Source organism: Vidua chalybeata, chromosome 24 (genome assembly GCF_026979565.1).
Source record: "Vidua chalybeata isolate OUT-0048 chromosome 24, bVidCha1 merged haplotype, whole genome shotgun sequence".
NCBI classification, from domain to species: Eukaryota; Metazoa; Chordata; class Aves; order Passeriformes; family Viduidae; genus Vidua; species Vidua chalybeata.
The window spans coordinates 5,240,488-5,266,001 of record NC_071553.1 but is presented as its reverse complement, the minus strand read 5'-3'; the positions used below and the strand labels follow the sequence as shown (position 1 = coordinate 5,266,001).

Sequence of the window (25,514 nt, the reverse complement as noted above, 5' to 3'; positions counted from 1 at the left end):
AAGTGCACAAACAGAGCTCACGAAGCACAGCGTGACTCAGAGCTTTGGCATCTGGGACAGCACTTTGGGAGTGACTAAATGCAGGTTCCACTGAAGGAACTCTCCGAGTTTAGGGGGTGTGGAAGTGAGTCCTGGAGGAATGCGGGAGCATTTCCCATCTGCCCAGGGCGATGCAGCAGGGCTGGGCTGGGGCTGAGCTGTTCTGCAGATGGAGAACTCAGCTGTGCCAGCCCGTGTCCCTCTGATGGGGACACGGCCCGCGTGGGCGGGTCCGCGTGTCCTGCACCCTGCGCTGTCACCTGGGCTGTCACCCGTGGGGGACCCAGGGCGGGGTTGGCGGCAGCAGTGGCCGCCGCCCGCCGCCAGGTGTCGCTCGGCAGCCGGTGGCTGTAATCGGTAACGGACCCGGCATGGCCGCGGTGTCACCGGCGGGGGGAGCGGACACACGGACACCGACCCGCCGCGTCACCGCCAGGGGAATGGACACCCAGCCGGGTGTCACCGCAGGGGGAATGGACAGCGACCCGCAGTGTCAGGGCGGGGGGGATGAACACACACACACACACACGCGGAATGTCACCGGGGGGGTGGACACGGCCCCGCGGTGTCACCGGGGGTGGGGACTGGCAGGGCGGGCGCCGCTGTCCCCGCGGAGCCGCTGTCACGGCGGGGCCACGTGCGCGGCCCCTGCGCCGTTCGCGTAAGGCCGAGCGCCCGCCGCCGCCGCTCTACGCCGCCCGCCCTATTCCCCAACGCGGCGTGCGCCAATGGCGCAGAGCGCGCGAGCCGGGGCGGGGGCGTGGCGGCGCCGCCAGCGCCGGGGGGGGGAGCGATTCTGGAAGCCGCGCTGCGCACTTCGCGTAGCGGGCGCGCCGTGAGGCCGCAGGGGCAGCGCCGCCTCCCCGCCCGGCGGCGCTACGCCGTTTGCGTAGCGAGCCCCAAGATGGCGGCGCGGTCGTCGTCGGCGGTGGCCGGAGCGCGGGCGGTGGCGGCGGCGCGGCCGGGAGCGAGGGCAGGGGTGAGGCGGGCGAAGGGCGGCAGCGCGTAGCGAGACCCACGAAGCGAGACGCAGAGAGAGACTGTCGCGGGCAGGCGGTCCCCCCGCGCCCCCCCGTCCTTCGCCGCCCGGTGGGTCCCGCCCGCCCCCGCCCTCCGGGCCGCGCGTCCTCCGGCCCCGCCGCCCCCGGAGCGGAGGATGATGAAGCTCAAGTCCAACCAGACGCGCACCTACGACGGGGACGGCTACAAGAAGCGGGCGGCCTGCCTGTGCTTCCGCAGCGAGAGCGAGGAGGAGGTGAGGGGCGAGGCCGGGCCCGGGACCCCCGAGCCGCCCGGGGTTGGGGGGACTCGGTCCCAGCGGGTTTTTATTTTTAATAGGCGTCATTCAGCGCCGCTGGGAGAGTTGGTGCTTCCCACTTGGTTACTGCTGTCCGCTGGAGCCGGGGAGATGCCCGGTGGGCGGCAGGACAGGCTGAGGGGAGCGCGGGAGGGGGTTTGGCAGCGTGGGGACCGACCACGCTGGCAGAACTTCAGTCCAGCACATCACATGAGATGGCAGAGGAAACCTGACCTTGGATTTATAAAAAGAAACTGGGATAAAAGGGGACTGATGGAGTGCCAGAAGTTGCTGTCCGGAGAGTTTGGGAGGAAGTGGGAATTCAAGGTGGATTGGTTGGTTTGAGAGCGGCCGCGTTGCTAAGGGGCTGCATTGTCCGGGAAGTTACGGTGAGAAACTTCGCTCCCGTGTGCGGTTTTACACGAGTCTTTGTTGACACCTCCCGAAGATGGGCTCGGGGTGCTCAGAGCAGCAGGGCTGCAGGTCTGCCTTCTGCTGCTGCTGCTGCTGGAGTCGGGCGTACACACTCCACTGCATTTGCTGTGCCCGAGTGGCTGTGCTAAAGTCTTTGTTCTCCTGATTATCATATTTGTAGCTACAGGAAATCGGGAGGGAATGCAGACAGTTCACTGGAGGAAAGGCAATTAGCATACATCCAGTTATTATTTAACGTGAAGGAGACTGTACAAGGCCTTTGTAGCTCTGCTGGCGTGATGAGGAGTGTCAGCATTTCAGCAGAAATGGTCTGAAATGACAGCAGTGTGTTTGGTGTGGCGTTCAGTGTAGCTGATCCTTCCCACGGACTTCAGGAAATTTATGGACTGACCGTGAAGAAGACCATCATTGTTCTGTGTGATGATGCTGGGGGTGCTCAGCACGGGTGGGTGAGGGCGTTGGAGTGCCCTGATGAAGTGGACACAATTAGTGGGGCAGTTTGCAGGCTCTTCTCGAGAGTTGGAGGCTTGGCCATGTGTGGCTACAGTGTGGTTTAGGGTAGAAAAGTACTTTTAACAGGTGCCTGAGGCAATCAGCATGTGACCGGTTGTGAGTTTTATTTTAACACACCTCAGGCTGCTGTGTTGCCCAGGCTCCAGCTGATCCCTCCGGCCCGTGGCAGCTGGTGACAGAGCCCTCGTGGTGCTGGGGACACCGAGGTGTGTTAATGACAGGTGACAGAGCCCTCGTGGTGCTGGGGACACCGAGGTGTGTTAATGACAGGTGACAGAGCCCTCGTGGTGCTGGGGACACCCAAGTGTGTTAATGACAGGTGTCAGAGCCCTCCCTGTGCGGGGACACCAGGCTGTGTGGCAGTGCCACAGTGCTCAGAGGTCCAAGGAGGAAAGTGAACTCGTTCCCGAGGCACGCTGGCGTGGGATGGATGCTTCCAGCAGGCTCAGCTGTCAGGTTGGTGTAAGGCTGAGATTCAAAACCCCTTTTGTATCTCTGCTGTGGTCTCCACCTGCAGTGGATTGAATTTAAACTCCTTCAGGCTCTAGTTTCTAGGTAGGAGCTGGAGTAGAAGGATCTGTTTCTGGTTTCAGGCAGGGCTTGAGGGAGCTGGCTGCCTGTGCTGGTTGTGCCGGGTCATTCCTGGGGGTCCGTGGGAGGTTTCTGTGTGCAGGGCAGGGGAAGGTCTGGGTGAGCGTTGTGTTGGTGGCCTCGTCCCTTCGTCCCAGTGACAGCTGGCAGTGGCTCTGCTGCCCTGGGACAGCTCGGGGAGGGCACAGTGGCTGCTGTGGAAGGGCTGCACTCCGGGCTGGGGTGGTTTCCTCAGGATGTGCTCTGTGTGCTGCTGCTGAGGAACCAGGCAGGGAAGGAGGGTTCTGATCTCAGAGCCTTTGAAGGGCTGTGTGTGGTACCTGTGAGTTGAACCCTGAGCTGAAACTGCCTCCTGTGTTCCCACTTGTCACAGCCCTGCTGTGGGAGCTGCCCAGGAAGGGGGCTTGTCACAAATACATCCGGGGAAGTTCTTACCAATCCCACAGAATTAACCCCACTGGGATGGACTCTGTGCCCAGATCCTGCACTTGGCCTTGGCCAAAAGGCGCTGAAGTTAAACTTGTGTCAATGAGTGAAATCAGCAAGCAGGACACCTTATTAATTTTCCTTTCTAATTTCTTGGGTTAATTCTCATTTGTTGGCTTTTAAATAAACTTTGAAAAAAGCTGTCTGGCGTCCACTCACTGCTACTTGCACTTTTTTGATAGCAAGGAAGGTGTTACCTGTACATATTTAAGCACAGAATATAAAATGGCTGTGAAAGATTTCTTGGTTTGCTCTTGGACAATAATACTTTTTAATGTTACTGACGTATTTTATTATTGATTGCTTCTATTTAAGTAGAAATTGAGATCTCTTTAAAAGGTCTCTCCAGGGAGGGAAGAAAGAGCCAGAGCCAAAGTATGTACATTAAAGAGCTATTAAAAGCTTCATGTTTGAAAAGAAGAGAGAAGAAAATAAGAATGTTTTGATAAATAAATTAAACTTTCTATATTAAAGTAGGATTTTTCCTAGGACTGGCTGTTTCTCATTACTGTTCCTTTTAAGTGCTTAAGAAATAGAACTTTGGTCTTGCCTTTCTTCTTCATTTCCTGCTATGAATTCAAAAATCCCATTTTTTTCCTGTTTTTAACTTCTCATTAGTTCTTGAATTAAAAAAGTTTGTCAATGGACAAGAAGAAATAAGAGAATTCTGTTTACTCTTACAGAGGAGGCTACTTTCTTAGTTAGGTGTTTCTCCCTGGCTCTTCAGTTCACTGATATATTTTTCATTGAAATCTTTGCAATCCCTGGAGATTGATAAAACGCCGTGTCCTTGGTTTGGTGTTACATTTGCAAATAAAGAGTCTTAACAGAAAAATACTTTGTTCTTTTTTAGTTTTTAAGTGATTTATTTTTTCCTTATGCTGCTGGAGGTCGCACATTGTCTCTGCATTGCATTTGGAGGCCGCTGCTTTTGGGCATGAAAAAAGCTCTGGAACGTTTTTGGAAGACCAAACATTGGCTGAAAAGATGTCTTTGTTACATATTCCTTTAAAAAGCAGCACAGGGAGAATTCATTTCAGCGTGAATCTCAAATGGAGAAAAAAAATTTACATTTTTTTGGGCATTGTGGAAACCCCCCAAATTGTGTGTGGTTTCCCAAACCACGATTCCACCTCCTTGGGCAACAGGGAGAGCCGAGGCAGCAATGGGATTCATTCAGAGAGTGGGAACAGACTTCAAAGGACCTTCCAGCAGCCAAACACCAAGACTTTGCTATTCCCATCTTTTCACATGGGCTGAACTCCCGGGATATTTGCAGAACTGTGGAAGGAGTGTGGAGGGGAGAACTCCCAAATCCTGTGGTACCTCTGGAGTCACTTCATTGCTTGGGGTGTCCCTGCCCCTCAGCATTGCCACCCCAGCACACTGGGCTGTTATTTTTACGTAACACACGTGTGGTTTTTTGTGTGGACCAGCTGTTCCATGAGGAAACACCTCAGAAAATGCCCCTCGTGGCTCGGTGTGCCCCAGCAGCTGCAGCCCTGCTCCGGTGATGTTCGACAGGATAAAGAGGCACCTCTGGGCCGTGGGTCCGCGCTGGGGCAGCGGCGGGTTTGAACATGCCCACGTTGTGCCTGTGAAAGGACAGGCTGCTCCTTAACCACGGGTGTTTGTAAAGACTTTTTTTTTTTTGAGAAAATGCCTCGGGAAGAATCTTTTCTGAGCGGTGAATGAGGCCTGAATGGAGCTGGGAGAAGAGAGGTTTCACCCAGGGGCCGGTGCCCTGGCACGCGCTGAGCCCTCGGTGGTCACGGTGGTCACGGGGAGAGCTGGGCCGGGTGGCCCCTGGGAAAGCCATTGGAATGCAAACGAACCTTTTTTCTTTGCCTTCTGGCCTCTCCTCTCCCGGGCCGGTTTTACTCCAGCTGTGATGTAACACAGCAGAGCTGGGATTGGAACCCGCCGAGTGTGGTGGGGATCACGAGGTGCTCCTGGGCTGTCCTTGGCTCCAGTGTAAACCAGTAACAGCTAAAAGCACTCCGAGTGCTTCACTGCTGGGATGTAAGTGAGCCCAGCATCATATGATCATCCTGCTTTCTGTGGAATAGTCTCAGAATCCCTGTTCTGGTGGCTGGGCTTGGCTGTGCGCTCCCATCTGCTGCATAAAAGGGCTGTGGTTGAACCCAAGTGAAGTTCTCCTGGTCTGCTGCTAACCTGTTACCACATCTCCAGGGGTGTAAAGGCCAGCTTGGAAATGGATCCTGTGCTTCTCCTGTCCCTCTCAGCCCTGTAGATTGTGTAGAATCTGTAGGTTGTGTTCTCCGAGAGCAGGAGCCTGGATAAACCTCTGCAAAACCTGGCTTTCATCTTAAAAAGTGTTTTGCCTTCCCACAAAAGCAGCTGTCACTAAACAGTTTTACAAGCAATTCCATGGTCTCTTGTACTTTCCCAGACAACAAAAGGATGAAAATTGTTAAATTTTCACTTAATTTACTGGAAGCTCAGTGAGCTGTTGTGAAACTGGAGAACTGAGTCAGTTTTGTTCTGCTGCAACTGAGGGAAAAGTGATGACTATGGAAAGACGGTGTGCTCCACCCTGGGTCTGTGGAGAAGGACCCAACAGTGGTGGCTGTGTCTGTTCTCTGCAGAACACTGCTTTGGAATCTCTTCCAATTCAGATCAATTTATTTCTTGACTAGGAGCTGCTTTTCCTACCTTTTTCTCCTCACTCTGTGTGTTCTGTACCCCCTCTTGAAGAAAAAAAAAACAACCCACGCCCAGTTGTGTGACTTGGTTCATCTCAGCACCCTTCAGATAAACTCCTGCAGTGTGGAGACAGGTACCAGCATTTGGGGGTGCACCCAGCAGGGACTGCTGCCAGGGGACCTTATCTTTCCATGGATGGTCTCTCACAATCCGGAAAAACAACTCTCTCCCTTAAAAAACCCACCCATGTGGTTTTACATTCTTTTAAAATAAAGGAGAGCTCTCCTGGTTTGCTTGAATAGAGCAAAATTAACAAACTCAGTTCTGCCTTACAAATAGCAAACATCCATGTGGGAGTGCTGTAGGTGACTGCAGTGGCTGGGAAGCAGGGCCTCTGTTACTTTAAACACTTGTTCTTTTTCAAACCAGCTGAAGGACTGACTGCACAGGCCAGTCAAAAGATCTCTCAAATTTTGTGTGTGTTTGTTTCAGAATTCCTGTCTCTGCCACTGGACGTTGCACACTGACTCTTTGTTCTCAGAAATTTCACGTTAACCTGTGAAATTCGGAGGGGTACGATTACCTGCTGGGTAGATTTTTGTCACATGTTTCAGGGGTTACTTCTCCTCCTGCAGGTGACATATATTGATGCTGTGTGTAGAATTAACTACTTCTATTTGAGCAGCTTCCCAAGAGTTTGTGCGTGCTCTATGTCCTGAGTAGGGTGGTTAATCAGAACAGTGTGCAGCTGCTGACAGCCACAATCATTTGGGCTCTCTAAAAAGCCCAAATACCTCTTCATTGCTTTTTTTCCTCCCTTACTCAAAAAGACACTTTACAAGCCAGCATTTCTCCTGGAAAAGGTGCACCTGGACAAGTTGTGTAAGCACTGAGTGGTCACCAAACTGGTTTTGACAGGTGGAAATCGGTTCTGGGGTTTGGGGTCTCTCTCTGGGAGTGCCCCTTATCAGCCCTCGGCTTCTGAAAGCAGCGGCTGCTGCTGCAGGCGGTTCAGCTGCTGCTGAAGCATGGGAAGGCATGTTGCAGATAATTTCTGTGGTTATCTAAACCATAATTTCGCTGGAGGGGGAGGACTTGGGATTGTGTTCCTCCCTGGTAGGAGCAGGCAGTGGCTCTGGAGTCGCAGGAGCGCTGCAGTAGCAGTAACAGGACCTGTGGAGTTCTGGAGCCAGAGCAGCAGCGCGGTGATTTATTATTGTTATTCTAACCAGCAGCCTAAAAACCAACAGAATCTGCTGTATTTTTTCCTCCCTGGTTATAGGACTGTAGGTGCAATCCAAGCACTTGAAATGACTTGAACTTCTTCCAGTTCACCTCTTGCACCCGTTCCAAAACTAGTGCTTTACTTTTGTCAAGTTCCCTAGTGCGAATCCCTTCTCTTTTGCGCGTCTTGCCGTGAATTTCCCACCTCCAGCTCCTGGATCCCACGTTGTCAGTTAAATCCCATTATCCCACGGAGCCTGGTGCAGGTGCCTGTGCAAAAATAACACATGTCTAAGGAAACGTATCCTGTTGAGGAACTGGAATGCTCCTGGCAGGACAGGCTGTTTTGGGCAAGGGAGGGATTTCTGTGGCTGGTGAGAGTGTGTGTTGTGGTCCCAGCTGCTGACCCTGGCAGGTGCAGGGCCGGCTGTAGCCCTGCTGACCGCCGGCTGGATTCCCTCCTACCATGTGCGAGCTCCAGAACGTGCCTGGAATAGCAAGAGGGTGGGAGAAGCCCTCCCGTAAGCCCTGGCGTGCACCCTGGGGCAAGCTGCCTTTGCAGTTTGGCAAAACACGTGATTTGCTGGGGAGTCATCGAGGCTGTGTTGCTGCCGGGGAAATGAGATTAATTTTGCACAGCTTTGGTGACAGCAGTGTCCCTCTTCTTCCCCTGCTCCTCCAGTTCTCACCCTTTGCTGGTCGTAGGGCTTAAAGGTGATTTGGTGTGGTCAAAGGAACATCCCACTTTTGTCAGGTAGAAAAGCATTACAGGACTGATATTTGGAGATTGGGAGACGTTGGTTAATTTTGAGTGAAGCACCCAAGGTGTTTGTTATGCTGGACACAGCACCAGCTCTGGGATTTGCCTGGCCATGGGACACATGGGAGCACAGCTCAGCTCCTGAGAACACACTCGTTTTAAACTGGAACTTTGAGACAAAGGCAGATTGAACAGCAAAAGCCTTGCAGTCAGCCATCTTCTCCTCCCAGCTCCTGCAGCCTCTGCGGCAGCAGAGTTTCCTTGCAGGCTGTGCTCTGATAAATGATGCTGGAGTGGGAAATGAGGTGCAATGCCGGGAGGTTTGTGCTTCACTCGCTGTGCAAACAATGTGATTTATGGCTTAATGTTGATACAAAGCATGACAGTATTGATAGAAAGCATGTCAATATTGAGGGAAATCCTGAAAATATTGAGGGGAAGCTTGTAAGGCAGTGCAGAGGCTGTGTGAGGAGCCAGCAGCTATGGATCAGCTCCTGGCAGCAGGAGGCTGCTGGGCCAGACCCTGGATTTAACATCTTGCCTGCTGTTCCCTGTGCTGGCTGCCAGCTTGCCGGGCCCCGGCTGGCACAGGTGGGTAGCACTGGCTTTTCCTGGAAGTCTGAAAGGTTCTCAGCTCATTTTCTACTCATGCTGTGGCCCAGCTCCTCACAGGGCTGAGGTCCCTTTCTGTGTGCTCAAATGCTGCTGTGGAGCCTCTTTCGAGGAATTGTGTTCCTTATGGTGTAGCTGCTCTTATTTTATTTATGGGTGGTGGATGTTGTTTAAATCCACCATAGCGTGGGAGAACCTGGGAATGTCTTCTCCTCTGTTCCACAAATGGGGAGTTAATTCTCTGCCTGATCCTGGTTGCCCAGTTCTTGCTTTGCAGAGCCCCATTATTCCTGTGAAAAGAAGACAGAAAAACCCCTCCATGTGGATACAGCAGGTTTGCGTCGGTTGTTGTAAAGTCAGCGTTATGTATGGGGGGTGCCCAGATTTATCCCAGGGACAAACTCTTTACCCATTTTCCCATGGAGCTCCTTATTCCATGTGGCTGTCTGGGCAGCCTTAGATGTCTTGGTGTGTTTCCTGTCTCCTCCAGGCAGGGTTGGTACTGCTCAGGTTTGTTTGGGTTTGTTTGTTGTGTGCAGCTTTGAAGGTTCTTGCCATGAGGCTCTGCTTCGAGCCCCTGCTGCACACTTCAAACTTGGCTTATTTTTCTAAACTTTCTCTTTTGTGGGGGATTGTGTGGGAGAGTTTCAGCAGGGCCACCTCCTGCCTTGCCAGAGAGAGGCTTGTGTTGCTCATTTCCCTGCTTTGAAATGACATCATTGTCTTTGAAATCCTGGAAAACACAACTTGGCCATGTGACATGTGTGTTACCTGCAAATGCTTTTCCAAAAAGTCTGCAGGACGTGGCTTCAAAATCTAACTCCAAAATTCCTGGCAGGCCAAGAGTCTCAGTAGCCATTTTAAACACAGTTGCCTGGCAAGGATAAAATGGAAATGTCTGACCTTCCTACGTGTTCTAGCCTGATTTAAAAACATAACTAAATTTTGGTTTATTTTTTGATGGCTGTTTAGATTAAATTAACTACTTTAGAATGTATTAAAATAAAAATTGTTTATGTAATAAAGAAGTTAGTGAGCTAAAAAGCCAGCTGTACCCTGGGCTGGTCTACTGGAAGGTGGTAGGGGGTGGAATGAGATGGGCTTCAAGGTCCCTTCCAACCCAAACCTTTTTGGGATTTGGATGATGACAACTTTTTCCTTGATCCCTCTGAATGCATTGCATGTATCGGGATCCAGGACTGGTGTTGGAAGTATGGGGTTTTTTCCAGCACAGCAATGTCTCCCCCTTGTTTGGAACTCAGCCCCTTTGTCTTGGGAGAGCTCATTGGTAGCAATATCCTGTTTGAAGTTGTTTTAAAAGAATGACCTTGTAGGGCTTGTTTCCTGCACTCTCTTGATGGGATTTCCTTTTTATTAAACAGGAAATCGTCTGATTACATAAAAGTGTGAGAATGACAGGTTTTTCCTTCCCAGCAAGGGTTGTTCATGTTAATTCTATTCAGAAAATGCTCAACTGCCAGAGCAGCTGAAGTTAATTTACTTTGCCTCAAACCATTGTTTGCACCCAGAAGTTCCTCCTGGTGTGTTGCTGAGGCATTGTCTGAGGCTGAGCAGGTTTCCTGGAGCAGTCTGTGTCCAGGGTTCTGTAGCAGATCCTTGTTCTCACGCCTGGAAGGTGGCAGGAGTTCAGGGCTGTGAGATGTGCTGTGCTGAGTTCCAAAGATCTGGTTCTGCAGGGTTTTTTATATTTTTCTGCTTTTTTTTTCCTCTCGAGCTGGAGCTCTGAATTGCAACGGGAAGTGGCAGAGCTGGTGCTTCCTTACCTGGCAGCAAAGGTGCACCTGAAATGGCTGTTCCTGCTCTTTTAGCTTTGTCCTCAGAATCACCAACTGACCTGGAGTCAGGAATTTGAGTCCAAACTCTTTTGGATGATGAGCGAGGATGGAGTGGAAGTCAAGTACTGTGCTAAGGAGAGGCACAATGGCAAACTGAGGTGGCTGGGGAGCCTGGCAGGGACTGGCTGCTGTCCCAAGGGCTCTGAGGATGAATGAAGTTTACATTCCCTATTTAGGCATGGCTTTCTGGTGGCGTTTTACATGGACTGGATGCCTGGAGGAAAGGAATTCTGCCTTCCTCTTGGAGAGGGCCAAACACTTGGGATGTCACTGTAAAGCAAATGCTGTTCTGGCACAGCCTGGCCAGAGGACGGGGCAGGCACCATCCCACTTGGAACTGTGGAACTGAGATGGCTCATGCAGCTTCATTTGTTTCCAATATGAGTTTGGTCAGAGAATTTTCAAGATAAACCAACTGAAAAATCCTGGAAATCTTGTGCTTGTTTTTGTTTTGGAAGTTTAATTTTGAGTTCTGTAGGTAGATTCCTTTGGGTAATTAGTGCAAATCTTTTCATATCCTACTGGCAAGTCACTGTTTCCCCAGTAAAGCCTGGGATTTCAGTGTAACTCCCACAGTGTAACTCCCAAATGTCTGACACTGTTACAGCTGGCCTGGAACCTAATTGGACTGGTATGTTGGAAAGTTTCTGGAGCAAGTCGCTTTGGCTCCGAGCTTTGTGCCCGTGAAATGATGAACTACAGCAGGATGACTCTAATGAACGAGCTTTGTTTAGAGAGCTGGACAACAGTATTAGTGTTGTTTTAAGTTTCCATCTCTGCTCATGGATGTATTGCAAATAGATTTAATAAGCACAGCGTCTCGCTGTTCTTTGGGACAGTCTGTAGCCAGTTGAGAGTGTTAGTTAGAGTTTGTCTTGCTGGGAGGTGGCAAATCAGAACCTGAACTTCTACAGAGCAGAATTACCCTGGAATAAAAAATACTGCTTCAAGAAAACCTGCCACAAAGCATGTGTATGGCAAATCCCTCCTGGGAAGAGGATTGAACCATTTTTATCATTCACAAAAGTCTGTCCTTCCATGCAGTCCTTTCCTAGGGGGGGTTTAAGTTTAATAGGTTTAATATAGCCTTTTATTTTGCTTTTACCTCATTAAACAACCTCCTCTAAACCAAAAGTAGCCAAGTGCTGGCTCCAGAGCTGAATCCTCAGTACCTACTGCAAAAGAAGTGACAAACAGTGGGGCTGAGAATCTGTGCTCAGATAATTGCACGTAAACAGTGCAGTGGGAGTTCCTGGACATGTATGTGTTGTTAGTGACAGAACTGCAGGGACAGGCAAGGCCAAAGGCACCAGGAGAATTAAATCAAGGTACTTCTGCAAAGGGTGGAGGTGCTGAGCAGCATCTGTGCCTTTGTGTTGTTGCCTGAGGTGTATCCTGAGCTGTGAGGACTCTGTAGTGAGCTCACACTGTGGGTGCTGCTGTGCCCAGTGCTAATGAGCGTTTTGGTGTGCAAGGACAGTTTTTCCTGCAATGCATCAGAGCAGGGAGAAGCAGTGGCTGAAGGAACACAGAGTGTGGGAGTTCCTCGGTGTCACTGCTGATGGAATTTCCACGGCTGTGTGCATGGGGCTGAGGGAGACGCGAGCAGTGGCAAGAACCTGCCTTGCGTGGGTGGTGTCTGGGGGTGTGTGAGGCACAAAGACAATCTCTGCCCTTCAGCTGGGCTCTGAAGGGGAGCGCTGGGGGTGCCCCATCAGCTGTCTCTGCTCTCCACAGGTGCTGCTGGTGAGCAGTAGTCGCCATCCGGACCGATGGATTGTCCCCGGGGGTGGCATGGAGCCCGAGGAGGAGCCCGGCGTGGCCGCCGTGCGCGAGGTCTGTGAGGAGGTGAGTGGCTTCACCCTGCCCTGCTAGCCCGGGTTCTGTGGGTTTGTTTTCATCACTCTTCCTTCTTCTCCTTGAGGTGGACAGGGAGACAGGGTCACTGGTGATATCCCCATCCCACGTGGGAGGAAAACTGAGTCCTAAATAAGAGAGCATGGGAATGTAATTAAACCTCTCAGTTGGAATGAACTTGTCCTTGCCCGATACCTTTAACTGAAAATAAAGTTCAGCTCTAGTCACTTCAATGTATATATAGTCTCTGCTTCATTTTCTCTGTAAGAGAGCTTCAAAATTCAGCTGTGCCTTTGTGGACCTGTCTAGTACTTGGGTAGAAGGTAGAAATAAACCCTTAGGAGGCACTAAAAGCAATCCAAATATAGGACCTAAGTATGTTTTTGGTTTAGAATACATAGTGAGGTTTATGTGAATAAGTGAAATTGGCCATAAGTTACCAGCAGCAGTTCCTAAAGTGTGCATGGGTTGCTTGATTTCTTTTCTCTTTTTTGCTTGAAGCTCTTTCAGGAAGGAGATCAAACAGCAGATCAAACACAGATCAATGGCCAGTAGGGAGAAGGCACATTTTTCTCTTAAAGCTGCTGGAAGAACAATTTTTTTCTTTATAAGAAGTGTAAAGGTAGTAAATGGCAGTTGACTGCAGTGTATGTAAAACATGTCTTTAGAATTTGCTTCTGAATATTAACCAAATGGGGAGATGCTTAGGTTCAGAAATGACTGCATGATTATAGATAGATGGAATGGCCAAGTAGGTTCACAGTTACATAAGGCAGGATTAAAAATGCTTTCGAGAGGGTTATAAATCTTTGAGCTCTGTGCAGAACAGAAAGCAAGAGGTAATTGATGGGACTTGGGAAGAAGCTTCTCCTGTAGCTGCTTTTTTGAATTGTCTGGTCTATGCAGGTTTTTTCCTGAATTATTTGGAAGTACGTGCTGCTGTCTAACAAAACTGTGAATATTCGGACTGTTGGACTAACGAAGTGTGGCAGATCTCATGTTGCATGTTTCTCTTTGGAGATTTTTATAATCTAGCAGTTTATCAGAGAGAGATTATACAGTCAAAGTTTATTTTTTTAAGTGTCTTTAGGTCCCTCTAATACTGGGAATTGCTGCTTGCAAATTTTATTTCCAGCTTGTAACCCAGCTTCTGTTTTTCCAGTAACTCGGCAGCCTTTCAACTGCTTTACAGGCCAAAGTGAATGTAACCAGAACAATAGAAATATTTTTAGCTGCAGACTCCTGCTTTTCAGCCCAAGCATTATTAATAATGAGGCGATTTGATACAGAAGTGCAGGGTTCATTCAGGAGGTGCAGAGCTTTGCCTCTCAACCCTTAAAATAAATGTGCAGGGGCAGTCCCTGCGCGGGCAGCGGCGCCCTGGGAGAGCCGCGCTCTTTCCATGACAGCGCTGCCTGGAAGGGAGCCCTGGCTCGGCTCCGGCCGTGCAGGAACTGGTTTGGGCTGGCTGAGATAATCCCGCTCCTCTCCTCGGCTGGTGTTCCCTGCTCACGTGGAGCCCTGCCTGCTGCCAGTGTAACTCAAGCCCTGGCAGCCTGGCAGGGGTGAGCTCTGCCCAGCGAGGCACCTCTGCCCGGCTGCTCCCAACGCGGAACGGCAGCAGCTTGGAGCACCGGGAGCAGCTGGGAATCACCTGGGCACCCCTGGCTCACCTGGGCACCCCTGGCTCACCCCTGGCTCACCCCTGGCTCACCTGGGCACCCTTGGCTCAGCTGGGCAGCCCCGTCTCACCTGGGCACCCCTGGCTCACCCCTGGCTCACCTGGGCACCCTTGGCTCACCCCTGGCTCACCTGGGCACCCCTGGCTCACCCCTGGCTCACCTGGGCACCCTTGTCTCACCCCTGGCTCACCTGGGCACCCCTGGCTCACCCCTGGCTCACTCCTGGCTCACCTGGGCACCCCTGGCTCACCCCTGGCTCACCTGGGCACCCCTGGCTCACCCCTGGCTCACTCCTGGCTCACCTGGGCACCCCTGGCTCACCCCTGGCTCACCTGGGCACCCTTGGCTCAGCTGGGCAGCCCCGTCTCACCTGGGCACCCCTGGCTCACCCCTGGCTCACCCCTGGCTCACCCCTGGCTCCCCTGGGCATCCCCAGCCTCAGGTGGTGCAGGTGGAGGAGCTGACACAGAGCAGTCTGACATGAGCACCCAGTGGTGCTGGCAGAGCTTTAGGGGAGTGAGGCCTTCCTCGTTTGGGCTGTGCTCATGTGCTGCCACTGAGGGTCTGCACACAGAATTATCCCCCACATCCCCGGCCTCGAGCTGTTTGCTGGGTGTAGGGGGATGGTTTTGGAGCATGGCAGGAGTGTTGGGAAAGACAGGAGCACCCACCTTCCCAGCTGGGAGCCCTTGCTCTCCCTTCCTTGAGAATCCAGGTGTTCTGGGGTTGTTTGAAGCTGAGGCTGATTTCTGAGTAGGTTTGAGGTCTTTGCTTCTCTCCTGGGACAGCCATTCATGGGGACACAGGTTAGCTGAGCAGTTCCAGTTTGTTGCTCGAGGTGGGAGAGGGAAAATCCAGTTTCCCCCATGGCAATGAGCAATGCTGCTCAAAGCTGTGGGAGAAATGTATGGAGTTTCTTTCTTTGACTTTGGTATGCCTTTTCCAATTTTTAATAAGAGCTGGTTGGAAGAGCTGTAGGAACTTGTGACACTTCCTGTTTCTTGTGGCTTTTGAGGATGACAATAGACTGTCTCTTCCCAATTCATTCTCTTTTGCATGGTATGCTTTTTTTTTTCCAACACATGCTTCCATAAACGAACATTTTAACTTCTGCATTCACTGTTTTAATTTTACTGTGTATGTGTCATTGCAGAAATAATTGCCATCTAAAGTTACCTAACTTTTCCCTCTTTCTGTTCCAAAAATGAAATATTGATTCTGAGTGAAGGCTGTGATCCCTCTGTCCCAGTTTGAGTTCAAATCCTTGTCCTAGTTTGAGGTAGTCCTTATCTATATTAGTCTGTACCAGCACAAGTATTAAAGTAGACAGGTACCAACACTTGTCATGCTCCCTGTTGTCTGCATGAAATTGGAAGTGACTGGAGCTGTTGGGCATTGTTTGTGCAGAGTGGCAGCAGACACACAGCAGCTCTGGGTCAGAGCAGCCTCTTCAGAAGAAACCTCTTATTTTTGACAGGTTGCTGAGAAGTGCTGGGAACTCCACGTGTGTTCTAAAGTTCACCTTGTGGAAGGTGTGTGCCCTTTTCAAACAGGTCATGGTGCTCATGGAGTGTGTTCTTTGCTTAGGAATAAGGGGTTTTTATGGGTGTGAGCAACTGGTGAACATCATGGTTTAGAAATAGATGTCTTAAACTTATTATAGAGTGACTTTGAAAAAAGCCTCCACACTCATCTGTGACACTCAGCACCAGTTCCTTTTTCACTTAGAGCATTCTTCACATCCTGACCTTTAAATACTTAGTAAATGTCAAATTTTGTAATGCTGCGGGAGTGTTGGTTGTTCTTTCTTCATGGGAGTCAAAAGCCAGATAATCTGTGCTTGATCTGTGATCAAACAGGCAATTGGTGCCAATATCAAGAACAGTCCATCACGGCAGTACTTTGATCTGATTGCTGGAACTTTTTTTTTTCCGTCTTCTAAACATGCTTTATAGATAATCTTTCCTGTTTCATGTATTTTGATAGTGATTTAGAACACAGATATTGATATCTTTTGGTGCTAAAATAGGAAGATTTTTTTTAAGCACTGATTGATGAGATGATGGCCTTTGAACCCCTCCTAGTTGGTCATACCCAGTGCAAGTGGTGGCTCAAAGTCACTGTCCCTTACCCTGTGTACTCAGACTTCACAAAAACTATTGCAATGTCTGAAAGTTCTTCATTCTGATAAGGAATTTCATTTCTATTTCACAAGTGTAGAAGCAAATAAAGGTGTCATGCAGTGCTGAATTAGATGAAGGAGTCTGACCCTCTCGGAGACAGCCCCAGCTGGCCTGGAATCAGCATCCTCCAGACGTGTCCCCAGCCCTCCTGGGTGGGATTTGTACCTTCAGTAGTGCAGGTCTTAGAGCAAGGATTTGGGTGTTCCACCACAGTTCCATTGCCCAGCAGTAATCTGTAGTAGATGCAGGCTTTGAGCCTAATAGAGCAAAGTAAAATAGCTGAAATTCCAACCCACATTTTCCTTAGCTCAGATGGAAGGAAATAAAAGCTGTCCCGAGGAACAGATGGTGTTGCTGCAGGCTGCTTTTTGCATCTGACCCCAACTTATTTTCAGCTTTGAAACCTGAACCTGCTGTTCTTGGATGGCTTCAGAAATTTTTCTTTATTAAAACAAGTTGTTCCATGAGCAGCAGAACTAGTAAAGCTTCATTTCCTCCAGGTTTTTGTTCCTTGTCCTGAGCTCCTCTGGGTGCACTGGGGGTTTGAAGTGTGTGCTGGGCAGGCAGCTGGCTCTGGCAGTGTCTGTGGCTGATGTGCTCTTGCCAGAGCTGCCTTTTGCCTCCTCCCCTGAACACTGATTTAGATCAGCAGAGCAAGGAAAAAGCTCATTTTGCCAGCTCTGTGTGCCCTCTTGTACCTGAGTGTGCCTCTCCCAGGGAATCCTGTTGTGTGATTGCCTTGTTTTGTTTTCACACCTACAGCTGGAACAGTTGGTACTGGTGCTCTCCTGCCCCTGCTGATGGGTTCAGGAGCATCCTCCTGGGATTCTTCATGTGCTTGGAGGATTGCAGCACTTCAGTGCTTAGAGGGGCACAAAATCAATTGTGCTGCTCTGCCTCACTCACTGGTCTGGCCCACGAGGGCCATTAATTTACTATCGAGGAGAAAATTCCTGAGTCATCTGCTGCAAATTAAGATTTAGACTCTGCTGCAGGCCTGGGTGAGCCTGAGACTGTGCTTTAACTCTTCAAGAAAATTTTCTTGCCCAAATGAAAGGAGGAGATGGGAAGCTTGCCCAGAGAGGAGCCTGGCAGTTCTCTTGTTGGTTACCAAGCTTGACTAGTTAGTGATAACAGCTGTAAGTTATTTTCTCAGGTACCTTGGGCAACCTCTCCTGCTGGTGTGGGAATTTAGTGCTCTATCAAAAACGGGTGTATGACAATCCTGTTGGTGTTGGGTGTCCTGTATGTTGTCTTTAAAATCCACTGTACCTGGAAAACAGGCTGAGAGAGGCATTGGTTCCCCAGGAGCAGTGGCTGATGTTTTTTGCAGGCTTTGGTAAGAACTTGCTTTATAAAATCAGCCCAATGTTTTGTTGTTTTTTTTTTTTAACCAAACCATTCTTTTATGTCACCATTTACAACTGCACATGAGAAGTTTGTGTGTGAAGCAAAGCTTAGAGCTTTCTCCAGTTGTGTGATGATAGCTCAACAGGATTTTTCTACAAGATGTGTTTGTCTTGGCATCGTTTTTTGTGCCTTTTTGGGCAAATAAGACAGGCAGGACAGAGCAGGAGGATCCTGCTTTGCAAACAGCATTGTTTCCATTGTCTCTCTTTACCAGCACAGAAGGAAGGGCTCCTCACCTCCCTCTGCTACTTCCAGCACAGTTCTAGAGCTGGGATGAACTGCCTGGGAGGCTGCTTGAGCAGAATTCATCCTTCGTCTCCAGGCTGGCCAGTTGCCTGGAGATAAATTTATTTCTAGTCAGACTTGAGAGTTCACTAAACCATCACAACAAAATCCCTGGCTTCTGATTCAGTGCCTACAGGTAGGGAGAGCAGAAATTCAACAACCTTTTCCAGGAACCAGTGAAGCATTGGCTTAAGACAGTTATTTTCCAGAAATATTTGATTGTGCTTCACCTTTTAATGCATTCATGTCCGTATGTTGTGAAGGTGGAAGCCTCCAGTTCCTCCCTGTGTTTCTGCTGCCTGTTGAGCATGGCTTAGCTAAAAATAAATCCCAGTGCTGAAGGAGTTCCTTGAGGGAAATGCATTTGAAGCATTTACATTCCAGATGCCTTGGGAGAGGGCTGAGGCCAGGTCAGCAGGGTTGGCACAGGAGGTGGAAAGGTCAGAGGGCTCTGCCCGGCCCGTCCTGCGCACGCGGGCACCGACCCGCACGGAATTGCTGCTGCTTCATGGAGCTGCTGCTCGCTCCAGAAATAGCCCCGGAGTCACAGGCAGTGGGGCACCTCTGGGCCGAGCAGGATGTCACAAGTACTGCTGAGACAATAAAGCTTGTGTCCAAAAATGAAATGGGAGATTCAGTTGATTCACTTCCTAGAAGTGGAGCTCAGTGAGGGCGTTACCAAAAGGATTTATAGATTTCTGTGACCGCTGGTAGTGAGGGAGCTCCAAACCCTTTGCTCCTGGGGCAGTTCCACATCAGCAGCTGTTGGCAGCAGGAGTGAGGTGTTCTCTGGCTGGATTCTCTAGTACCTGACCAGGAAAATGATCTCATTAAAGAAAGTTCTTCCTTTCTGACAGCACGAGACTGTGCGGCAGCTGGTCAGTAGGACAGAGAATTTGTTTTATCATTAATGTGACTTAAACAACTTTAAAAAAAAAAAAAAAAAGAAAAAAGAGAAGCCTGGCATAATCAGATCTCTATATCTCATCTGCAAGAGGCACAATTTCCCTGGGCTGTTCATGGGATGTCTTCCAGCTGCTGGAGACAGAGCCGACTCTACCTCCCAGTTGTGGCTGGGTTGTGTGCCAAGCTGTGTGGGTTGGTTCAGACCTGTTAAATCATGGAGCAAGATCTCATCTTGTCTGTAGCACTTGAGTTCCAACCATTTACAGTCATAAAACAGAGGGAATATAAAGCAAGGGCAGGAGAGTGGGCTGGGATTTTGCACAGAGAGCTGAGGAGGGTGGGGAGGGAGCCAGCAGAGAGGTGCCAAAAGGGACACCAAAGTGATGGAGTAGTACATCCTCAGTAGTATTCAAACAGACAAAACTGTTGCTTAGATCTCTTGATTTGTGCCTCTCCTTGATTCAAGAGCTTTATTTCAGTGTGCATCTGCCCTTTGTGTTACATCCAAACCTCTCTAGTTCCTGCTGCCAGGGCCACGTCATGGCATTTTGTGTTTATATTGGCTTATTTCATGTGTGTGCAGGACACCCCTGAAATACCTGGGAGCTGTCACATCACTCTTGGGGTGTAGGTGAATGTCTTACACATTATTTCCTTAAACTCTGATTTTGAAGGGGTAAAACTGCCAAAACCCAAAGCCAGTGTTCCCCTTGCTCAGGCTGTAATAACCTGCAGAGGAGATTCTGGTCACGAGGACTGCATTGGTATGCAAGGAGTAACTCCTCAAATATTTCTTCTTCTTCCAGATTGAATTCAAAATTGTTTGAATGTAGGAAAACAAGAAGAAAAAAACCCTGGGAATGCTTGGATGTTGAGCACTCGGGATACATTTCTGTTTTTTGCCTTGTGACTGTTGGTTTAAGACAAGCAGAATTTTAGAGCGTTTGCTTCCTCTCCTAAAGGAACTGGTCCTGCACAACAAGGAGGAAACACGTACTGAGCTGTTGTTAAAGCATGTTTCTTTTCTCTTTGAACTTCCCTAGGCTGGAGTGAAAGGGACGTTAGGAAGATTAGTGGGAATTTTTGAGGTAAGTTTCAGATGTGGGCGCTGTGAAATTTTGTTGCAAAAAAATCATCTTGGAGTAACAAGGGCTCTGCAGGTTTGTGGAGTGAGCGGGTGCAAACCTCAAAGTCACTGTTAAATAAAAACACACCTGCTCAGCAATTCTGATCTTTGCAGTGGGAACTTCAGTGAAATCACTGGTGATAACTGGTGTGGCTGAATATTCTTGGTGCTGCCAAAAGCAGGGGACTGGGGTCCTCCCTTCATTTGTAGCACTCACAGCCACGCCTGGCACGGTCGGCAGGTACCGGACACGGCTCTTCTGCTGCTGTTCTGGCACTGACTCCTTCAAACTCATGTGAAATAGGTCAAAACCTTCCCAGCTGAAGAACTAATTTGTAAGCACATCAGTCCACAAAGCACTGCTCCACAGATCAGGAACTACACTTCTGGCTGTCCCTGTTAACACTTTCAGACCTCTCTGATTTAAGACACAACAGTTTTTAGTAGTTAAGAATGAGTTGTGCTGTGGGAGGAGCTGCACCCAAGGTGGGCAGTTTGCATCTTGCAGTAGCCCAGTGCCCTCCTGCCTAAAAAGGTTTGTTGTTGAGGTTGGTTGGTTGTTACTCTGTCCCCTTTGCCTTCCAGAACCGGGACAGGAAGCACAGGACTTATGTTTACGTACTCATCGTCACCGAAGTGTTGGAGGACTGGGAGGACTCTGTCAATATTGGTAAGCCTGGTGCATGCTGCATTAACTGATGGAAACAAACCACAGGTCAGCTCAGCATCCCTCTGGGACCTGGAGTCTGTGTGAGTGTCGTTGGGAAAAGTTGCAGTGGTGTGTCCTTTGGTTGCTTGGGAAAAAAAAATTGTGGTGAAATTGATGTGGCCCAGGAGAAGCCAAGTGAGTGTCCAGCTGCCTCTGCAGCAATTTTGTGTTTAATTCTTGCACTGGATGGTACCAAGCAAAGATGAAGAACTGTCCTGTCTGAGACTAGAGGAAATACATGTGAGCAGTGTGGGTTAATCATTCCCTGTTACCTTTGAAACCTTTGAGTTTGAATTGGATTCCCAAGTGGAACTGAACCTGTTGTTGCCACAAGGTTTGTGACTGCACTGCAGCAAATGGAACATGACTCCCCTCAGGCTCTTTCTGGAAAGGGTAAGAACTGAGAGCTGTCCACAGGAAACTGAAGTCCACTTGCAAACGGATGGAAATTGAGTAGTGCTTGGTGTGTGTGTTGTGAGTTGTCATAAAATGAGCATCTGGCTTAAATAGAAATTGCAGAAATAGCAAAATAATGTTTTTTTAATTAAGAAATGCAAGACAGGGGATGTAGTGCCCTGAACAAGCACCTGTCCCTGGGGACGGGGAGCTGTCAGTGTGGGGTTGCAGGGGGATGCCCTTGAGATCAGAGAACATCGTTCTGTTGCATCTACTGATTTCTCTCTTTGCCCCCAGGAAGGAAAAGGGAATGGTTTAAGATAGAGGATGCCATAAAAGTTCTGCAGTATCATAAACCAGTGCAGGCCTCGTATTTTGAGACCTTGAGGCAAGGCTGTCTGGCCAACAACGGCACCCCGGTCATGACCACGCCGTACTCCGAGAGCTCCGTGTCCGACATCAGATGACTGACGACGTCCCTGCGAGAGCAATTCCCAAAAGCAGACTGAGACCTGGATTTCCCTCCCCTCCCCGTTTCCATGCCTCCTCCCTCACACCAGGCATGGGCAGCCGCCTGGGGCAGAGCAAGTGTTCAGAGTGCTGCGATTTAGTGCAAGGTGGGATGATTTTTTTTTTGTTGTTGTTGGCTTTTTTTTGGCGCTTTTTTTTTTTTTTTTTTTTTTTTTTTTTTGGGATCTGTATTTTGTAAAATACATTTTGTGCATGAAGTGCCCCTTTCCCGGTACTCCGCTCCACGGCCTGGAGGCTGCCAGCCCTGCATCTGCCTTGTGCTCTGAAGTGTCCCAAGTGTCCCCTTCGTGTCACCCCAGCCAGAGCCACTTTTTTTTTTTTTTTTTTTTTTTTTTTTTTTTTTTAATTAAAAGACTTCCAGTGTGAGATCAGCTCTTCAAGTCTTAGTCTGTACTGTAAGGTGCTGCTCAGACCCGTGTTGGGATTACTCGCTGCACATCTGTATAAACTTTTTTTTAGATGGAGGATCTAACATTTTAATTTTGCGGGAGGTTTTTTTTTTTTTTTTTAATCCTGGTCTGCTTCTGAAAAGAAGGGTTCATAATTAATCTGTTTGCCTTTTGTTCTGTTTTTTAAAAACACACATTCTGTGACAGTGCTAGTGGCTGGGCCAGTTTACTCCCCAACCAGTATCTCCCGATTTAGTGCAGTGACACTTGAAGTTGAGGGCAGAGTTCGGATCACCTGCAGACATCCCTGCAGACATCCCTGCGGCTTCTCCGACAGCTTCCGCCAACGTTTCTGCGTTTCCATCCGAGGGAAACCGCACGGAGCTGGTCTGGAGCCGCTGGCCAAAACCAAACAGCCTCAGCAGCGCTGCGAGTCCGGGTCGCGCCGGCCGCGGTGGGACCGGGGATGCAGGGGGGGTCGGACGGACAAACTGCAGTGAGGCTCCCCAGCGCTGTGCCCTGCTCCCGCTGCGTCCTGCTCGTGTCTCTCTCGTCCACATGCCTTACGCCGTGCTGAACTGGACACTTGGGGTTTGTGCTGAAGCATCGGGCCGCGCTCCCCGAGCGGCGCTGCCGCGCTCGGAGAACCGCGCGCGTGTCCCTGAAGAGAAGTCCCCGGGGGGAAAATTCAGGTGTTCAGTCTCTTGTCCTGTGGTTCTGCAGCACTTACGGTCGCACCGTGGAGCGTGTTTGAAGTGTGCCCTCCGTGAAAGGTACAGCTGCCTCCTGCAGGCAGCATTCCCCGGGGGAGCAGCACAGGAGAGCTCCCCGGTGCGTTGGCACACTTCTCTTGGGGGGTTTGTTGTTTTATTGCTGTAAGTTTCATGCTGTCTTGATTTGCCAACAGTGTTGTCTAGTTGGGAAATAAAACGGGAAGGGTTGGGGTTTGGGGGGGGGTGGGTTGGGACAGGTACAAGTTTTGGGAGGGGCATTAATTAATCCCTGGCTTGGGACAAGAAGTGGTTGCTGAGTTCAGTAACTTCTCCTTTGTCAGAGCAGAGCCAAGATGTGAAATTAAATCTGCAGTACTTTTTTTTTTTTTTCCGTTTTTTTTTTCTTGCTCTTTATTTAACAAAAAATATTCTAATAAACACTCACTGTTCTGGAGTTTTCTCTCTTCCTGAGAAGCGCTTACAATATAAAAATCTGATAGAAATATCCATGGAGCCTGGGACAAGGGGGAATGGTATCCTTGCTGGTTTGGCAAGAAGCTGTTCATTTTAAGATCCTCTTCTGTTCCTTTCCTTGTTCTCCCTGCTTTCATCGGTGTGGAGTAGCCAGGCCAAAAGCAGTGCCAGTGATCGCTGACATGGAAAACCACGCGTAAGGAACAGCCCATTATTCGAGGAGTAGCTCAAACCCAAGCGTCTGGAATTGAGCCTAAATTACACCAGTTCAGCTCACTTCAACTTAGAGACGAATATACAATCCTTTCTCACTATGTGCTGGTCAGCCTGAACCAAACTCTCAAAAGGGCTTGAATATTCTATCTGGAAGTGTCCAAGAAATTCCCAGAGGGGCTGTCCCCGTGCCCTGCGAGGCACCTGACACAGCCATCTACTGCCTTCAACGAGTCTTGGTCTCTACTGTACAGATTAGTATGTTGGAAATGCTTTGCAACAAAACAGCTGGTACTCCTGAAAGAGTAACTGCAGTTTTAATATCAGCAGCATGCACACTTTTGTTTTTAAACTAAAAATGTTTTTACAGGGCTGTTAAACTGACAATTTAGGGTAGAATATTGTTAATGACTTGCTAATGGCTTATTTGTTTGGGTCAGAAAAAATAAATTGTGCCAAGAAAGTGTTTTAATGTGGCATGGATTGATGCTGTTACCACGGAGTGGCTGATGTTATGCCTCGTAACTGGAAACGGCTCCTGGGGCAGGAATAGCCTTGATGGAAGAGATTTCAGAAAAGGCCTGAGCTCTGTGCTCCCTGAACCTCCCCCTGCACCACACAGTTCCTGTCTTCCTCAGCATCTGAGGTTCTCTCTGGAGCTCATACAGCTGCAGCCCCAGCAGTTGGAGTGGTTTTACCTAAACTGGTGTTAATTGGTTTGGGACTGAGCGTTGCCGTGTCTGTGTGAGGCCCAGGGGAGCTGTGGGAGGGTGGCTCTGGTTCCACAGCCCGGACAGTGCTGCTCGGTCTCACTGCTGGGGCCACCGAGTCCCAGGGGCTCCCAGCTGTGCTAAAACTGGTGCTGTTCCGAGCTGGGAGTGTTGGATGGTGGGATTCTTACCTCAGCTGGCCTGACCCGTACGTGGGGTGTCAGTCTGTGTCTCAGCATCCCGTGGGAGCAGTTCTCAGCTGGCTCCCAGCCCGGCTGTGCTCTCTGGGCACTGCTGGGAGCTGGCTATGACAGAGAGTGTCCCCAGACAGGCAGCGAGGTGCAGCAGTCATCTGCTCCCCCCGTCCTGGCAGGTCTTGAATGCTGCTTTGGGCTGTGAGCAGGGTGCAGCTGAGGAGGGGCAGCTCCCAGCTGATGGAAGGGGGCAAAGCCTGAGGGCTGCACCTCAGGGTCCCTCACCCTTGGGTGCTGGGGAGGCAGCACCCAAACCTGCTGCTCTCTGCCCTGGTGCTGGGGGGAAGGTGGGAGCTGGGTTTGGGGCTGGAAGGAGCAGCAGTATCAGCATTCCCACCAGCTCTGTTCCTGTGTAGGTGGATGCTGTGAGCTCTTCCCTGCTCTCCTGTGGAGCACTGAGGCAGCTCGTTCAGCCTGAGCTGGAATGTGCCTTAAAGCAAACTCTGTAAAGGGAAAAATGAAAAGGGGTTGGAATCTGCAAGTGTTGCTTTGCCCTTGTGTGGCCACAAAGTATTCAGTGGCTAAAAATGTGGGTAGGGAATGTCAGGAATCCTCAGTTCCCTTCCTAGCAGGGGCTTTGGGCCTTTGCCTCAGCTTTTCCATGCAGAAGCTGTGTTCAGCATTCCACAGCGAGCAGGGATCAAAATCCCGGAGGCTGCACAGGTCCAGCGAGTACCCCTTGGACCAGAGCTGTAGGTTTGCCTGCCCGTTCTCTCTGCTTTATCCCAAATTAACGTGTTTTGTGTTTTCACACAGCCAGATGCAGCATCCATCCCTGTGCAGAGCATTCAGGAAGCACTGGGGCTTGGTGAGGGGTTGGTTTGGGGTTTGACCCTCCCAAGTGGAGCCTGTGGCTGGTGCTGGGGTGGGGATGGAGCTGCATCCTCAGCCAAACCTGCCCCAAGCAGTGACTGTTGCAGTGTGAGGAGCTTTTCCCTCTGGCTGACCCAGTGCCTGCTCTGGTCTTGCTCCCAGGCTGGGTTTTCCCTCCTGGCTCCATTCTCCTCAATAACGGCATCATCTGGTGGCTGCAGCCCTTCAGGGACGTGGTGACCTCATGGCTGGGGTGTCCCTCAGCTGCTCCCTGAGGAGCACACACAGGGTGTGATCCTCATTTTCCTAACCTTGCAATGAACTAATCCAGCTGCTCTGGGCTGCAGAGATCCTGGAGTGCTGTGCTGGGGTAGTGTCAGGGG

At 50.0% G+C, this 25,514-nt stretch overlaps 1 protein-coding gene across 4 annotated transcripts; it reads left to right on the top strand.

Annotated features, from left to right (window-relative positions):
- Positions 1-937: 937 nt before the first annotated feature.
- On the top strand, positions 938-23,820 carry NUDT3 (nudix hydrolase 3). Of its 4 annotated transcripts, none has more exons than XR_008434793.1 (6): positions 938-1,294; positions 12,218-12,328; positions 19,847-19,891; positions 20,515-20,599; positions 21,332-21,651; positions 22,162-23,820. XR_008434793.1 is itself a non-coding variant. In XM_053964254.1 (5 exons), exons 1-5 carry the CDS (start codon positions 1,196-1,198, stop codon positions 21,499-21,501), a joined length of 510 nt encoding a protein of 169 aa, XP_053820229.1. In that variant the 5' UTR covers positions 938-1,195; the 3' UTR covers positions 21,502-23,820. The 4 variants fall into 4 exon arrangements, 1 of the variants encoding a protein (XP_053820229.1); XR_008434794.1 differs by having other exon boundaries at positions 21,332-22,785; positions 23,292-23,820; XR_008434796.1 differs by lacking the exon at positions 22,162-23,820 and adding an exon at positions 20,764-21,031 and having other exon boundaries at positions 21,332-21,368.
- The last annotated feature ends 1,694 nt before the right edge of the window (positions 23,821-25,514 follow it).